The sequence below is a fragment of the Colossoma macropomum genome, unplaced genomic scaffold (assembly GCF_904425465.1).
Source record: "Colossoma macropomum unplaced genomic scaffold, Colossoma_macropomum, whole genome shotgun sequence".
Classification (NCBI taxonomy): domain Eukaryota; kingdom Metazoa; phylum Chordata; class Actinopteri; order Characiformes; family Serrasalmidae; genus Colossoma; species Colossoma macropomum.
The window spans coordinates 45,191,520-45,209,482 of record NW_023494789.1 but is presented as its reverse complement, the minus strand read 5'-3'; the positions used below and the strand labels follow the sequence as shown (position 1 = coordinate 45,209,482).

The window sequence follows — 17,963 nt, the reverse complement described above, 5'->3', positions numbered from 1 at the left end:
TACCTGAAAAATATTTCCCCTGGGGTGAGAGAAGATCCTTACTGGTGAAGTCTGAAATCACTGTTTTCAATAATATAACACCAAATTTGTTGCAGATAGAGTAGTGTACACAAAAGTTTGAATACCCCTGGTCAAATGGATGTTTTGTTGATTTTCTAAGAGAAAATAACACATTGTCTACAGGGACTAAACTTGAATATGCCACCTTTCAGTACATTTGGTGCACAATTTCTATTTATTTGCTGAATTTAACATATTAGAAAAACTAAAATAAACAAATGTTAACTATAAGTGTACTAAAACAAACATGCTAAATTCAGCACATCAACAGTAAATGTGCAGTGTGTTCTCTGTAGATCTACAGCTTCATATGTTTCAACTTATTCAAATTCTTAACTTGAAGAAAATAAAAGAACTTTTACAGTAGTATAAATGTGTCCAGAATGAGGAGCAAAAAGGATGAGTATAATGACTGAGAAAGCTGTATTACATCGAGAATCAAGTTAAAATAAATATCCAGAATGCCTCGTATTTCAAAAGTGTTGAATAAATAACTTAAAAAATTACTATGAATAAATATTTATAGTTGCTGTTCCTAAAAATCTTGAAATACTGAAAAAAAAAACATCTAAAAAAACCTCTGCAGTTCCTAGTTATGTATAACATTTCAATCTATATGGTATGAGTATGAAATAGTAATGGACATTAGTAATTTATGACATTAGTAATAATTAATGGATTATTAATTTGACAAGCAATTCCAAGTTTAGATATTTAAAAGTAAGTGACCTGGCTGTCTTCCAGTGTCTCTGTGTCTGTGTCGCTGTCTCCCTGCTGCTCTCTGCTGTGAGAGTCCAGGTCGCTGTAGTCTCCTTTAGCGTAGCTGTGGACGTGCAGCACCTCGGCAGGACTAAGAGTCCGCTGGAAGAGTCGCTGAGCCGAACGCTCCTCACTGCCCTGCTGTCATCGAAGAGAATCATTAGCGTTTGTATTGATACTACTACTCAGGGTTGAATAATGTGAAAAAATAACATCATAACACTTAAGACATTTTCACAATACATGTTTTTCTGAAGTTTGTGAAAAAGTTGGAATGGGCAATATGCACCAGCCAGACAGCAGTACCTTATTTAACAAAGGTGATGCAGAACTATGAATAAATGTTCTGTTTTTAAATTAGTGGTTGCAAAAATAGCCAATTTAAGAAAAAACAAGAAGAAAAATCAATAAAACAACAATAGCATACCGTCAGACTGCCCACCCACACTACTACGTATCAATACTCTTATCAATCCTTACCTGCAGTGATGCAGAGACTCCATGACTCTCTCGGGATTTGGTCTCAGCTTTAGGGCTGGTTTTGTTGTGTCTGGATGTAACATCACCGCGGTGCCTGGTATTATTGGTGTGTTTAGCTCTAACGCTGAGGTCACTTGGGTCAGGCTTCGTGGTGATGCCACCAGACTGAGGTTTAGCTGTGATTCTGCTGGGCTTCGGGGTGATAGCATTACGTGATGAAGTAATGATTCTAGGCTGCACGGTGGCATTAATGGATTTACTTTTGAGGAAATAGCGTGGAGTAGCTATGCTGGGCTGGGAAGGGATGTCAGATGGTTGAGAGATGTTGTCACTCAGCTGTGAGTCACTAACTGTGGAGGAGGAAGTCACATAAACGGACAGAGAAGCGCTATGGCTTGGGTTATTTGTGATATCTGTGATATCTCTAGGCTGTAACGTGACATCACTTGGCTGTGAGATGATATCACTCAGCTGGGAGGTGACAGTGTCACTTGAATGAAACGTGACATCACTTGGCTGTGACATGATATCACTGGGCTGGGAAGTCATGATGTCATTTGGCTGAATGGTGACGTCACTCAGCTCAGTAATGTCACTCGGCTGAGTAGTGATGTCACTGAACTGGGATTTAATGATGTCACTCCTCTGAGAGGCGATGAGATCACTAGGATGAAAGGTGATATCACTCGGCTCGGACATGATGTCATTCGGCTGGGAGGTGATGATGTCACTTGGCTGAGAGGTGACGTCACTTGGCTGAGAGGTGACATTACTCATCTGGCAAGTGATGATGTCACTTGGCTGAGAGGTGACATCACTCGGCTGATATGTGATGTCACTTGGCTGAGAGGTGACATTACTTATCTGGCAAGTGATGATGTCACTTGGCTGAGGAGTGACATCACCTGGTTGTGAAGTAATGACATCATGCTGCTGACAAGTGACAACATTCGGCTGGTGGGAGGTGATAACGTCACTTGGCTGAGAGGTGATAAAGTCGGTTGACAGAGAAGTGACATCACAGGGATGGGAGGCAATTATGTCGCTTGACTGCAATGCGATGGCGTCACTGGACAGGGAGGTGATGGTCTCATTCGGCTGGGAGGTGACATCACTCAACTGACAGGTCAAATCTTTTGGCGGGGAGGCAATGATATCGATTGGCTGTGGGATGACATCACTCGACTGAGAAGTTATCATGTCAGTCGTTTGGGAGGTGACATCACTCAGATCAGAAATGACAGCACTCGACAAGGAGATGTCACACGACTTAGACATGATATCATTCGACTGGGAGGTAATGTCACACTGAGAGATTACATCATTCGGCTTGGAGGTGATGTCACACAGCTGGGAGGTGAAGATGTCACTTGGCTGGTAGGTGACATCCCTCGGATGAGAGTTGATGTCACTTGCCTGGGTAGTGACATCACTAGCAGTGAAAGAAATGAAGAGAGACGTGCTATGGCTTGGGTTATCTGTGATGTCACCAGCCTGCATGGCATCACCAGGTTCAGAAGGAATGACGTCAGCACTCTGTGGCAGTGATCCGTTGTCTGATGGACAGATGAGAGTCTCTGGGTGAGGATGATGATCGCCTGCTGTTTCTTCCTGTTTCGATGGAGAAGTATCAATCTCCATCCTCTCCTCATCTTCCGTTTTATCTATACAGGACATACAGAACCAGTCAAATGTTTGGGCAAACTTGATTGAATGTCTGTTTTTTTATAATCTTACAGACGTTCTGATCTAAAGGAATGTTTAACTGATCAAACTTGTTGATAAAGAATGTACATCATTATGTAAATAACTATGCAATTCATTATGTAATTATTATATTGCCATTAAATACTACTCAAAAACGACAACAACTCACATGAATCTGGCTTTTCTTTCTCTTCTTTTGCGTCAAGTTGGCTGAGCCTGGCTCTCTTCTGCTGCACCTGCTCTTCAGCCTCAGTCTCAGCAGAACCAAAACCAGAACTGACTCTTCTCTGCCGCTTTCTTTCCTTCTGCTTACAAGTGCTGCTGACAAATAAGAAACATATCAAAAAAGGTTTCAGATTTAAGAGACAAAAATACTCCATATACATAAAAAATAAAAGGTGTGGAGAAAGAATCCTTAACAATACTAAAAGATTACTTTCAGATTAAGATTGAGATATAAAAGCACATTCAAGGAGAGGTGTTACAGAGAGATTAGGATACTTGAGGCCAATTCACACCGAAAGTCTTCTTGAAGCACTTTAGTTGTCTGGAACAGATTCACCCCTATTTAAATCTGTGAGTCCACGTTTGTTTTGATTTTGTTGGCCGAGTAGTTGCAGAGCAACTCTTGCACTGTATTAATAGTGTCTGGAGGCTACTGTTCTGATGATGGGTAAAAACGTATCATGGTGAATTTGTTGCAGTATACGGATCTGCTGTTTGTACTGTCACATTTTAAATCTGCTATAATACTGCTTATCAAGAAAAGAAGAAAGTAGAGCTGATATTTCTGTCTGAAGTGGTTATGAGATAGAACTAGGTTAGAGGCAGTGCAGATTAGATGCTTCACTTACGCTGCACTGATAAAAGTTTGGAATTACTTGTCACATGAATCACATTATTTGTTTAACTACAATGTACAAGGTACATTTACATATCCTAAACTAGACACTAAAACATATTTTATGATGCTGTATTAAGTATTTCAGGTTCTTTGGGAATATAAGAGTTTATTGTGTCTACACTTACTGCCTATTTTATCAACTCCACTTATTATGTAAGTATATATAACTTTAGTTCTACAATTGCAGACTGTAGTCAGTTTGTTTCTCTATATACTTGGTTAGCTTTTCTTTACCCTGTTCATCAGTGGTCAGGACCCCCATGGGACCACCACTGAGCAGGCAGATTTTGCAGAGTACTGCATATGGTAAGTGTAGATACAAGGTAGGAGTACCTTATAAAGTGGCCCGTGAGTGTAAACGAACATGCGAAGTTGCACAGGTCCAGCATGGTACAATTATTTTATCATTTTATACACTTTCTATAATAAAACTGGTCTTACTTTATTGAAACGTGGAATGGTAGAGTATATGTTGTGTCTGGTGTAAATTCAGGGTTAGACAGGTCATGAAAATTAATGTCCTCGACATCAATATCAGTTTCTCTTTGTTTATGTGATGCGATTCTCTGATCTTGCTCAAACCTTTTCTCCTGCACTGCAGAGCTGCTGGGCTTTTCATCACTTTTGCTTTTCTTCTCCGCTTTCTCACTCTCTCTTGCATCTTCTCCCTCTTTCTCTCCTTCTTTCATCTCCATCTCTCCTGTATCTGTCTCTTCTTTTTCAGTTCCAGTCATTCCCCCCTCTCTCTCCCCTTTTTCAGTTTCCATCTTTTCTCCCTCTTTGTCAGTATTTTCTCTCACCATCTCTCCTCTCATGCTCTCTTCTTTTTCAGCGTCCATCTCTTCTTTCTCTAAATTGGTTTCTCCCATCACTCCTCTCTCTCGCTCTTCTTTTTCATTTATCTCTCCTCTGTGTCTCTCTACTTCTTCCATCTTTGCCTCTACTGCGTTCATCTCTTGCTTTCTTGTCTCGTCTTCTGCTCTTTCTGTCTCTGTCTTGTCTCTCAGTGTCTCTCTATTTGCTCTCTCCATCTCTCTTCTATTAGTCTCTCCCTTTACTGTCTGTTCATCCATCGCTAGCTTTTCTGGTTCCACCTGTTTTCTCTCTGCTTCTGTTTTTTCAGTCTCCACCTCATTTCCATCGGTCTCTCCTTCAGTCTCCATCTCTATTGCTTCTGTCTCTCTTTCTTTTTTCTCTGTTTCTTCACTCTCCATCTCTACTGAGTTTTTATCTTCCTTTGCTCCTTCTTTCTTCTCTATTCCTCCACTATCTTTACTCTTTTTCTCTCCTTCATCTTCTTTAATCTTCTCTGTTTCTTCATGCTTCATCTTTTCTTTATCTCCTTCTTTCTTCTCTGTTCCTCCACTCTCTTCACTCTTCATCTCTTCTTCATCTCCTTCTTTCTTCTCTATTCCTCCATTCTCTTCACTCTTCATCTCTTCATCTCCTTCTTTCTTCTCTGTTCCTCCACTCTCTTCACTCATCTCTTCATCTCCTTCTTTCTTCTCTGTTCCTCCACTCTCTTCACTCTTCATCTCTTCATCTCCTTTCTTCTCTGTTTCTCCACTCTCTTCACCTCCTTTTTTCTCTGTTCCTCCAGTCTCATCACTCTTCATCTCTTTATCTCCTTCTTTCTTTTCTGTTTCTCTGCTCTCTTCACTCTCCATCTGTTCTTCATTCTCGTCTGTTTCTCCTCTCACTTCACTCTCCATCTGTTCTTCATTCTCGTCTGTTTCTCCTCTCACTTCACTCTCCATCTGTCCTTTTTTTCCTTCTTTCTTCTCTGTTTGTCCATTCTCTTCGCTCTCAATCTCTCCTTTTTCTCTTTCAATCTTCTCTGTTTCTCCAATTAGTTCACACTCTATCTCTTCTTTTTTTACTTCTTTCTTCTCGGGTTCTCTACTCTCTTCAGTCATTATTGTTTCTGTCTCTTCTTCTACTTCTTCTTTCTTATCTATCTCTCCACATTCTGCATTGCTCTTCTCTCTTCCCACTTCCTTTTTCTCTATCATGTCTTTATCAGTCTGCGTATCTCCTTTCTCTGCATCAGCTTTTTCTTTCTCTGCTTTTTCTGTCTCTTTATCCGCCATTTCTATCTTTTTATCTGCATCAGCTTTTTTCGTCTCTTTCTTTTCTCTCTCTTTATCAGCCTTTTCCTTTTTCTCTTCTCTCTCTGCATCTGTCATCATTTCTTTGTCTCCTCCGTCTTTTTCAGCCTTTTGTGTCTCTTTTTCTTCTAACTCTGCGGCTGTCTTTTCTGTTTCTTTCTCTTTCTCTCCCACTCTTTCAGTCCTGCTGCTGTTACTCAGCTCTCCTCTCTCTCCCTCTGTTTTTCCATCCAGCAGGAATTCGGCTGCCTCTGGTGTGGGTTTGGAGTGGTCGATGGGGGCATTGTCCTTTCCTGCTTTCCACAGTTTATAGCGCTCCGGCTGGAACTTTCGCACAAACAAATCCATGGGGATCTTCACCATATCCTTGCGGCACAAGCACTGAGACACAGAGAGGAGAGAAGAAAAACAAACTTCAGCATACATTTCAAACAGCAAAGTAGCAAAGTGTGAAGGTTGGGAGTGTTCAACTGGGTGTTAGTATCATGCTTAATCATATTTACTATCGTATTCAATTCAGAATACAGAGCATTCAAAATACAATGAAAATATTAAACTACAGTGGTGTACTCCTGAAGACGATAATAAGTGTGTGGGGAGGGCAGCAAAAAAAAAGAAATACAAAAAAAATGCAAGAGGAATACTTCACACAGTTTGGCAGGCAACAAGTAACAGTAAATAATATCAAAAGCACCTATATAGATGGCTGGCACAGTAGATTAACATAGTAGTACAAAAAAAATGTAGTGCAAACTGACGGGTACATTTGTGAGTACATTCCAGTACAAATATCCAACGTAAGATTTAGTGTAATATTGTAGGTCATACATATAAATATGTCATACTATATCATACAGTACATATATCAGATGTATAATATACTGTGCTAACTAGGGATCTCCAAATAAAGTTGTTTGCAATCAAAGTCATTGTATATTGAGTGTCTTCCTATACCAAGCACAACCCGATATTTATATATAAATATTTTTATATATATTTCTGTTAGTCAGTGCAAGTTAATGTAAAATGTTTGACTTTTCAATCATACGGAATTCATCCATCATGGATAAATGATTTAAATCAGGGTCTTTCAAAAGGAAAAGTTTCAAGGCTTAGACATTTACAAGTGAAAAATCGAGAAAACCAAGCATAAACCAAAATGAAGAAAATACAGCAGTGAGTAGCTACCACTAGGTTTCATGTGTGCGCGCACCAGGGACAAGCAACTACCGCTCTGTGCTCTTTGCTTGCTTTGGTCTTTTCAAATGAAACTCTGAAGCCAAACTATTTACATAGCCACTAGAAGACTAAACATAGCGAGTATTCACCTAAACCAGGGGTCGGCAACCCAAATGTTAAGAAAAGCCATATTGTCATTTCAACAAAAATTAAACCACCTTGGGAGCCACAACATTTTATGTCCGTTTTACCATCTTCGCTGTAAATATGTCTCAGTATATGCTAATGTACTAGTATAGGCTAAGAAATATAACATAAATGAAAATGCAAACTCGCTTTGCTCTACTTTAGGCTTTAGCTCAGCTATAGCTGCTTTTCTCACATCTCCAGCAGAAAACCTCTTTGCAAAAGTAAAATACTTTCTTGTAAAATGTCTCTTAACGTTTGACTTTTTACGAGGCTGAGGTCAGCTTCTCGTTTGCCAGCTTCTTGTTTGAATTTTCCTGTTCCACCTTAAATGGCGCCTGAGACACCAGAACTGCTGTACTATTTAAGGTGGAACAGAAAAATTTCTGACTTTTTTTTGACAGTTTCTCGTTGCAGATTAAACATAGCAGGGAACCAGCTGGAGTGATTATAAACGCAAATAAGTCCACTCGTCACCAAATTATCAATGTTCATCTTAGATCTTTCTCTTTGCCTTTTCGTTAGCTACTAGCTAATTCTAATTCAAATTGTCTAATTCTGCCATGAAGCCGCAACAGGGCAGTAAAAGAGTCGCATGCAGCTCTGGAGCTGCATGTGGCCAACCCCTGATCTAAACCTATCAAATTCAGTCAGATCTCTGTTCGCAACTTTCTTTTCTTCAGCCTGATATCCAGCACTTAGTAGGTGCCAACCAACGTCAATTACCAAATCAATTCAGGTACGTCTCACCTTTTACGCTGTCTGCAATAAATAAATATTAAACCTTCTGTTTGCTCAGAACAATAAGAATATGTCTTCATTGTGATATTAGAATACTATTAATTGAAATGAAAGTCCTTACTAATGCTGCCTGTTTGCCATAGTCGATCCAGCGTTGCGTGGCAAAGTTGGTGGATTCGGCACAGTTAAAACCGTGGTTGAATCCGGCATGATAGGCGTATGGGAAAGTCACAATAAATTGGCCTGCTTCCTGTATGACCTGAAGAGGAAAAGACAAACAGGTGAGGATGAGAAGAGAAACAGGTGAGGAAAAAGAATGAACAATCTTAAAGTCTGTAACTGTAAAAAAAAATAAATAAAATAAAACCACTTAAAATATATTTCGGTCTATTCATCATGAAATGCTGACACAATGTTAAGGACAGCTGGTATTTTCAAATGGTGTAATAATAAATGACTGTAGAAATTTTCTGAAAAATATTTCATACTTCATATGCTACAACAGAAAACTTAAGAAGTTTGTAAAGAATGTCACACATTGGTCAACTAACCTTTTCAAGTGGGATACCATACTTTCTGAGAATTGATGGAGAAATCAATGTCATTTTGTGTCGTAAGAAGGCTTCACAACTTTGGGCACTTCCAGGAAAAAATCCTGCACAATCAGACATCACTATAGTCAGATAAAAAATTTCTTAAACATCAGTCATTCTACAAAAAATTCAGATTCATTCCTACCTTTAGCAACACGCTCCAATCTCTTTCCATGTTCAGGAGGCACAATATACCTACACAGAAGATTGCGGTTAACTATAGTTGTTTGGCCATTTAAACACAATGTTTAAAAAGCTTTTGAATAATACAGTTGTGGTAGTACCAGGATTTGGGTTCTCCGAAGTGTAGGTAGTTGATGCTGTAGAGGTCCATGTCCTCCGTGTGCCAAGCAAATGTGCTCTTCCACATTCCAAAGTACAGACAAGGTGTGTTTACACCTTTATTCTTCACCCCACTCTCTCTCTCCACAGTGTCTAGAATGGTGTTTAACCGCCCGATGTTCCATTCAGTCACATCCTATACAGAAACGTAATGTGATACATATGTTATCATGCGCATACACTCACTGTCCACTTTATCAGAAACCCCTCCCTTGTAGCTCCACCTTGCTGGTGTACAGTTAGAGACTGTATGCCCTTTTGATGATGCATAAGGTTTGCCATCCTCTAATCATTCATCAATGGTCAGTTTCTGACCACAGAGCTGCTCTTGGCTGGATATTTTTGGGTGGTGAACCACTCTCAACCTAGCAGCGACGTGTGTAAAAACTCCATTAGCACTGCTGTGCCTAATGCATTCATACCAGCACCACACGCAAACTACCATGTCACTACCATGTCAGTTGGGATGTGCCAACATGGGAATTGCGTGCTGATGCCAATATCTGATATTTTTCATGCACATATCTGCTGATGCCGTTACAAAACTAATTGGAACTAAATTGACATCGGCACTACAGAGGAATATATATATTTCTTTAAGCTTACAAACAATTAATTAAATAAATGAAATGCAGATATTGTGGTGCATCACCTAAACATTCTGCTCTTACAGAATACAAAAAATGACGGGTTAAAATATCAGTAAAATCTAAACATTGCGTGATGCTGATCATTTTTAAGCAATTATCTTATACTGCAATGATTTCAGCATTACTTTGCATCCCAACTTGTCAGTTTCACTGTATGACTGTATAACGAGATTGGGTCATTAATTGTTAAAGCAGCTCTGTGTAGGTTTAGTTGATTTGGGGATTTGAAGACCTCTCTGGTGGAAATTTTGAATTTTGTAAATGTGTAATTTTAGGCTTTACACAGTGACTCGCAGCAGCACACACCCACCATATTTTATTTGTGTTTATTTTCTCCTGAGTCAGTACTACTGTTTCTTTCTATTTTAACAAAAAAATCAGACATGATGTAGCTTTAAAAAGAGAGTTATTATGTGCTTAATAACAAAGTTATTATGTGGTTATGACTAGCAGAGATGAGTTACTAAGAGTGACATGTTTAGTGGCTTACTGGATCATAGAGTGTTCCACTGACATCTGCCCCATACAGTGGAGGATTCAAGGTAAGATTTTTCCAATACTTTCTCTCCAGCTCATCAAAGTCCACATATCTGGGGTTGCAAAACCTGCAAAGGAAGAATCATTGAACAGCTGATTAGGGAAAAAAATTTGGTTACAGAGAATTGGAAGGGTGAACGATGATAGTACACTTGATGAATAATGAATAATGTGTTATAGTGAAATTTCTGAGACACTCACTTTTCTTCACAAAAAAATAAACCATACTGGCACTCTTCTTAGAACCATCACAGAACTGACAGAATGATCACGCTCTACTTTTTCTGATATTTCTGAATACTCACTTGTCTGTGTTAGAGACTTTGCGGAACTCGCGGACGCTCATGGGCTTCTTCTGGATGTTGTACTGTGTGAAAAGCCCAGACTGACCTGTCACCACCTGCTGAATCGGAGCAGGAATAACCAGGTCATCGATGTCATCGTATGTACGACGGGCCATCCAGTCTTTCGGAGGTATGATCTGTGCCAGAAATAAGACACTGATCATAAACTAATTTCTCAAACAATGCAGTCCTTTTAAGACACATAGACACATACTGGTAAATGCAACTCAAAGCATCTTTCAGAAAGTGTTCCTGACTGACCATCAAATTTATTTTATACTTTCAGGAAATAATGTCTATATGGCCATTTTTTTCAAATTTTCAGCAAGAAGTAATTGTCTCTGTATCTTCTGTATTTGGTAGTTAAACACAACATAAACCGAAGACTAATCCCTGGACACTTCATGCTAATCAAAAGAAACAGTTTTTTTTTCTTAGCATTCATACAAAAGCCCACTTTTTATAGCCTCTATATGTAAGAAATAACCAAAGATAAAGGCCTAAACTTTTACACTGTTACAATGAGGAAACATTATGACCTGGTCGATATATCAGATAAAAAGCACACTGGTCATGTACAATGTAGAGCTTGTGATAGTATTTTCAGCTACGATAGCAGGAGACCTGGAATGTCGTCCCTTCCATGACATATTGACCATGGAAGCAGCTGTTCCACAGCAGCGCAAGTGGGTTTGGGCCAAGTTTGGGTTTCATATTTAGCAGTACAATTCGAGCCTGGTCATGTCAGGTCTTAGGTCACAGGTACAGTATCATGCCTATGCAAACCTCTTTTAAGAGAAGTGAACTTGGTGTCTCCACAGCTTGGAGCAATACTAACCTTTGCCATCCCTGCTCTGTGAGCCCCCTGTGACTCCATATATGCGATGTATCGGCTGAAATTTTTGAACTCCTCCTTGGTTGGATGGAAGGTCATGATCCTGAAAACAGGATTTTGGGCTACTGAGTCTGAGGCCATTTCTGCTACTGGGACTGCAAGCACAAAAGAGGTAGAGATGAAAGATTTTAAACAGTGCAGCAATAAACACAGACCTTTTTTAGGCTGTATTCCATGGTACACAGAACCAGTGTACACAGAACATTAGAAGTCACACACAAAATAAATTCACCATATATATGTGTGCATTCAATACTGATAAACCATTGATTAAACAGAATCATACTTTCACGCTGTGCAGACAACAGTGACTATCCTGAAAACAACAGCAGGATGAATAAGGAAATAAAAATGCAACTACATTGAAAAGTCGAGTCTATCTTGAAGAATTAAATCCTACTCCAGCAAAAAACACAGAAGTCTTAAGACACTTTAACATCTAACAAAATCAGTAATACAGGAAATTCAAAACGCACAATAATAAGGACATGACGATGTTAGTAGGGTATAAACGTGCAGTCTAAGCGATTTTAGCGCAGGTCATGTTAGTGCTGAGGGTCCCAATTCGCTAGCTAAAACAAATATTTTGAATAAACAATAAAACCATTGAGTTTATTCTGTATAAAAGCATATGTATGATATAATGTGCCGATTATACTGTTAAATGAAGCAGCTGGAACTAAAACAGCTGAGTTAAGTATTAACTTAGCTACTACAGAGCGAGGAAGCTAACTTGACGTTAGCATGCTAACGTAGGTGTCTGAATAAGCTCCGTCCTATTAATCTGATTGGTCCGGACGCCAGGCAGCGCTCAGATCTGCGCTTCTGACTGGAGGAAATTCATGTCCGTCAAAGCAGGTACCAATCAGATTACAGTCCCGGATAAACACATCATGGTTAGCAGGCTGATTTCAACAACAACAAACTTTGACTTCTGTGAACTGATTAAGTGTAAAATCGTAAATTAAAATCCATGAACACGATTTCTTGTTATAAGACTTAATGAAGAATGGGTAAATAACTTGTAATTATTTTGAAGACACCAAGTTTCTGCTTCTTTTTTTCTAAATTTGACGTTTTGCGATGGTTAGCCCGTTAGCACAACAGTGCAGCGCCTCAGTTTCATAAACAGCTTCGCTGTGGTGGCGAAACTTAAATTCTTGGTAAAGGAGAAAAGATGAATAAAGTCTTACGGATTTCTGATGTTTATTTGCAGGCGGATTTTCTTCGAACTGTGCAGAGAAACGCGGCGCTTAATGCGGGTTTCAGCGCGGGGAGAAAAGATCCTCCATTATTGTGACACACGAACACGCAGGCGCAGTGAAACTGTTTACAAAGATGGAAGAAGGCGTTCCCCGCTGTCAAAATAATGATAATAATAATATTAAAAATACTACTACTACTACTACTACTACTACTACTAATAATAATAATAATAATAATGCAATATTAATAGTAACAATATAATAACAGCATAATAATGCTAATGCTATATTTGTGTATTTTTTATTTTCTCAAATCCAGCTCTGCTGGGTTAACAAACAGACAAAGAAACTTCTGACCTATGGAGACGATGCCACAAAAAAAAAATATAAAATGAATTACAAAAATATAAAGATACTGCTAACAAAAGCTACGTTTTGTTTTCTATTTGCAGCACATTTTTCAACGATTCTTTTATTATACTTATTTTTTTTTTGCCTTTAACGTTTTTTCTTCGTTGACTCTTTTTTGTGTTTTATTTTCTGGCATTTTCTTGACGTGGTGGGCGTGGCCAGGGGAATTCAGCCGGCCAGGGAAATACAGCAGAGCCGGGTTATGAGTTCTACAACTTCTCTGAATATAGCTGGGGCTGGAATAGTGGGCGTGTCCACAGGACAAGGCAGGCGTATGTATGTGGGCGGGGCATCTACACGTCACGTCATCCGGCCGAGCCAGAGGCAGCCAGTTCAAGTGATGACTGATCAGAAGAGTTGCAAATGGAGGATCTCTGCTGTATACACTTAACTTTAGTTCGCTAATTAGCTAAGAATCTGCAGCACACTTAAAAACATGATGGGAACATTTGAGTTTGAACATGACATGTAAAGATGAGGCTGGTTGTGGGCTGGATACTTCATACCTTTCAGAGTTACCTTCACCGGTAACTACTAACAGTGGAATAAACTGTTGGCCGTTATTGGCAGTAAGAATAGTATTCATTAAAGTATTTTAAATACTTAAATGAGTATTATTGTAATTGTCCTGTTAGAGTCAAACTGATATGAAAACTCATGTTAGTTGATGTCCCCAATCATAATAAGCGTGATTCATTGCACTCATAGCCTTTTATGGGCAAATGAATCTGTAATGTATGTTTACAGGAAATTATCTGAGTGCTCTTTTATGATCTTCCACCTTCCCTCCAAATGACTCTAATTAAAGCTAAAATAGACACAGATTTGTAAGCCCATGTTTGCACCAGCTGTAGGAGACTGCGGCTAATTTCCTTTCAAAGTTCGAGGCAGTAAAAAATTACACTGAATCCTATTATTCCGTAATTACAATTTACAGAGCCATGCGGCAGCTTTGACCTTTACACCGAAAGGACAAACCGTTTCTAATTAACGTAATTATTCCTTTTTCGCATGGTTGCTACAATTTGTACCTTTGCCCTGATCTGAGGTAATCTAAACAGGACTAAATTGTCCAGGTGGAGTATCCCGGTCAGCAGAGTGCCATCGGGGAGGCTACACACACACAGCCTGTGTGCTGGCTGGCCTTGGCGAAGAAGCAGCAGAGGACTGGCAAGGACACAGACGCTTGAGGGGCACTTGCCATCTGTTCCCTGGTACACTGGGAAAGGTTTGTGTGTGTGTGCATTTAAGGGGTCAGTGTTAAGGGCCAGCCAATACATCGGTTGGGTTGGTGCACTAGTCCTGTTAGAGATATCAATAACATTAGAGATTGAGAAGTTGCAGATCTATCTGTATTGGAAAAAGTTACGTTGTTAAAATGCCAATTTAGTATTTTGTTATATACAGTTGTATGCAGTAACAGCTTCTACTCTTCTGGAAAGACTTCACACTAGATGTTGAAACATCGCTGTAAGTATTTGATTACATTCAGCCAAAAGAACATTAGTGATACTGATGTTGGATGATAAGTTGTGGATCATAAATGCCAACTTATTCAACTCATCCCAAAGGTATCTGATGGAGCTCAGTCATTCCCGAGAACACACTGCTAAACAGCCCAGTGTTGGGAGGGTTTACACCCCTCTAGCCAACACTTGGCATTGGGCATGGTGACATCAGGCTCATGTGTGACTGCCCCAGAGCTTCCCATTCTATTAGCAATTCTATTAGTATGCAACTGAACACCTAAAGTAGATGAATCCACTAAATAGAAGGGGTGTCTTGACACTTTGGAACATACTGTTGTATGCAAAAGTTGAACACCTGTAGTCAATTCCATGTTTGTTGATTTTGCTAAGTGAAATTAAGTTAACACATTCTCAACAGAGAACACACAAACATGACATCTGCACATTTTGGTGCACTATTTCTATTCGTTTTATGAAAAAACAAAAAACTAAAACCTTTGCACAAGCCACATTTTATGTTTTGTTTTTTTTTCAATATGTAAATTCAGCAAATAAACAGTAATTGTGCATTAAAAGTGCAGTGGCACCCTAACCTTTGCATATGACTGTATAGTGTATATTGTAGCAAACAGACAACTCTGTAAGAAAACACCCACTAAGAATTCTGGGAAGTTCTGTCCCTACTCTAAAGTTTTTGCTGATCTGACAACTGCGAACTGATATCTGACCACTGACAATCGTAACACTTAGCACAGCACTGTTAACTAAGACTATGGGAGTGTGTGTAATTTCTGACTGTGGCCTGACCAATCTCAGTTATAAGGACCTAAATTTCTGACGATGTTATCAGCTATCAGAAATTTAGGTCCTTATAACTGAGATTGGTCAGGCCACAGTCAGCGTGTGCATTAGGGTTGCCACATCAGCCCTGTAAAATTCCTGGACACTTGATTTGTGGCTTAATTTTTTACTAAATTCAGGAGATAGGTAGCTACGCTCACAATGCTGTGTAAGGAAGATTGTAGCTACAGAATCTGATGCAGTGCTGCCTATTGTCAGCAGCAGTGCACCTTTCCCAAAGAACTGTTCCTAAGTTGAGGGTAATCTGAACAAATCAAACTCATTCTTTTTATACAAATGGTTCGGTTGGATAAAAAGAAGCTGTTTAAACTTCATAGGACATATTAACATATGAAAATGTCTGGATTCCAGTGCTTTTTGTGTTCAAGAATGGAAATATTTTTTTCCTGGACAGGCAACCAAAAACCAAAAGTACAGTTCAGGGAAATCCTGAATGGGTAGCCACCCTGGTGTGTGTGCGAATGTGCCATCCAGCCTCACAGTGACAGAGAAGCCACCACAGCAATATACAAAACCCAATTATTCAACTTTATTAACATCAAGGTTTTTGGAACATATTTTCTCTTTGCTTTTTTATTATTTTATTAACAAATAGAAAACAGACTGCATGTACAACAGATTGAACCCTCTTACATCTCGCTCCGAACACAAAGTGAAATGAATCATCTGCCTGGTCCCGCATGTTCCAATCCACCTCACTTTGCGCTCAGGCCGTTGGGGAGAAGGAAACACTTGAGTTGAGCAGAAATTCTCCGTCCAGTGTTGCTTCTTTTTATGTTATTGTAGTCCATCTTTCTGAGCCACAGTGAGATATGATCGTATGGCAGTTATGGTATCGTACCACGCATACAGAGTTTGGGCTGGGGATTTCTAACTCCAGTCAGGATAATGGGCCAGAATACACGTTTCGCCCAGACACTGTGGTTGGCAGCTATTTTGGACATTTTGTAATGATTCTGGGGCTTTTACTGTTTCTCAAATCAATTAATCTATTGCTTAATATTCAATTAATCGACTAATTTTATCATTGCGCCATCATTCCAAGTTCCATCTATGTGATGAGCAATTTCTTCTTTTATGGTTCAACGAAACAATATATGCCATATCGCCCCCTACACTTCCTGTAGCGTATTGCAATCTGTCAGAATGACCATGTGGATCACATAAACATTACAGAGCATTACAGAGTGCTTTCCCTTATAAGTAAACAAACTGTTGTATTTTTATCCCCATTATAGACGTCGCCAATGAGTAATCGACTTTGTCTAAGCCGCTTCTTTGACCACAGTCTAACCTTTCTTTTCTGAGTGGCTGTCAGCACAAGTTGACCTTTGGCTTGGGAAAACAAAGGCTTTGCTTGGACAGCACACATGCCATTGATTTTCACTGAGAGACCCTTTTTGAGTGAAAAGATACCAGAAAAATCACAGTTTACAGCTATTTTTTTCTTTTAAATCAGAGCCAGAGTCTGTACATGGCATTTTTCTCAGGTGGTCCTCTAACTGTGGCATTATGCCATTTGATCTATTTTTTAACATAGATAATTGTTCAGTAAAGTATCAGGAGCTGAAAAGGTCCTAAAGATCTTCGCCCTCTCCCACTGAATAAGAGCAGATCGATAAAAATAGCATAATAATGATAATAAAAAGTAAGAAATGATCAGCAGCTCAGAGTATGAGTCCTCTAATATGAGTTATCTGGGTCATGTTAAAATACATGCCCCTGTGCTAAACATAAAAGACCATATAATAATAAAATCATAAATGAATAACATTATGTGAAAAAAAAAAATAAAAACAGACCCCATACAGATAAAATAGATGAAATAACCAGCATAAATGACAAAAATAACATACTTGTGTTGTAGGTACAACTGTATTGTATTGTAATAACAATAATAATATTATTAATCAGAATAATAATAATAATGGTGATGATAATGATTAATATGGAGATGGCAATAAAAATGGTAGTCATAAAAAATCAGTAAGGTACTTTGCATTCTCAGCAGGATTACAGAGACAGGAGATGTTGTACAGTAATATAGATACCAGAACGGCATGTTTCTTGTTTTTTGGATGCTTTCTGGAAAAGGGATGGACCCAGGTTTGGACGACAGTGTGAAGTCGCTCCTTTCAACTGTGACTCTCCTTTACTTTCTTTACTTTCTATACTCTTCTCTCCCTCGTCCTCTTCATCTCTCTCTCTCTCTCTCTCTCTCCCACAGCCTGCGTACTGATTCAGTGGGGTTGGTTTTGGCTCAGAAAGAACTGGCTGCTCTCCTGAGGGGGCGTTCCAGGGCTTTCCGGAGATTTCCGTGAGCGGTTACGTTGCATAGTGATCAAAGCTGCCCAGGTACTCCAGAGCCGCCCTGTAACACAGCTGGTATTGGTCCTGGAAACACACACAACACACACAACATTTTGGTCTGACATATTTAACAACAGAAATGCATTCTTGCTCATCATTTTTGCAATTTTTCAGGCTTTTTGTAAGGCACAACAAGCCCAATTGCAAAATAATCCAAAACTA

At 39.2% G+C, this 17,963-nt stretch overlaps 2 protein-coding genes across 5 annotated transcripts in view; both read right to left on the bottom strand.

Moving 5' to 3' along the window:
- The window catches only part of kdm4aa (lysine (K)-specific demethylase 4A, genome duplicate a), a 28,371-nt gene extending 15,557 nt beyond the window's left edge, over positions 1-12,814 (bottom strand). The window contains exons 1-13 of one of the 4 annotated variants that reach the window (XM_036571465.1): positions 12,679-12,814; positions 11,429-11,580; positions 10,552-10,727; positions 10,200-10,314; positions 9,002-9,195; positions 8,863-8,912; positions 8,676-8,779; positions 8,246-8,383; positions 4,493-6,399; positions 3,176-3,327; positions 2,164-2,963; positions 1,300-2,076; positions 790-960 (exon numbers count right to left, since the gene is read on the bottom strand). In XM_036571465.1, coding sequence (XP_036427358.1) covers positions 790-960; positions 1,300-2,076; positions 2,164-2,963; positions 3,176-3,327; positions 4,493-6,399; positions 8,246-8,383; positions 8,676-8,779; positions 8,863-8,912; positions 9,002-9,195; positions 10,200-10,314; positions 10,552-10,727; positions 11,429-11,566 — 4,722 coding nt within the window. In that variant the 5' untranslated portion in view covers positions 11,567-11,580; positions 12,679-12,814. Of the gene's footprint in view, positions 1-789; positions 961-1,299; positions 2,964-3,175; positions 3,328-4,492; positions 6,400-8,245; positions 8,384-8,675; positions 8,780-8,862; positions 8,913-9,001; positions 9,196-10,199; positions 10,315-10,551; positions 10,728-11,428; positions 11,581-12,678 lie in introns of all 4 variants that reach the window. The other 3 variants (XM_036571462.1, XM_036571464.1, XM_036571463.1) reach the window with 3 other exon arrangements.
- Positions 12,815-15,938: 3,124 nt separating this feature from the next.
- ptprfa (protein tyrosine phosphatase receptor type Fa) overlaps positions 15,939-17,963 on the bottom strand; it is a 241,253-nt gene continuing 239,228 nt past the window's right edge. The window contains 1 exon segment of the mRNA XM_036571461.1: positions 15,939-17,825. Within this exon segment, the coding sequence (XP_036427354.1) occupies positions 17,757-17,825 (69 nt within the window). The 3' untranslated portion in view covers positions 15,939-17,756.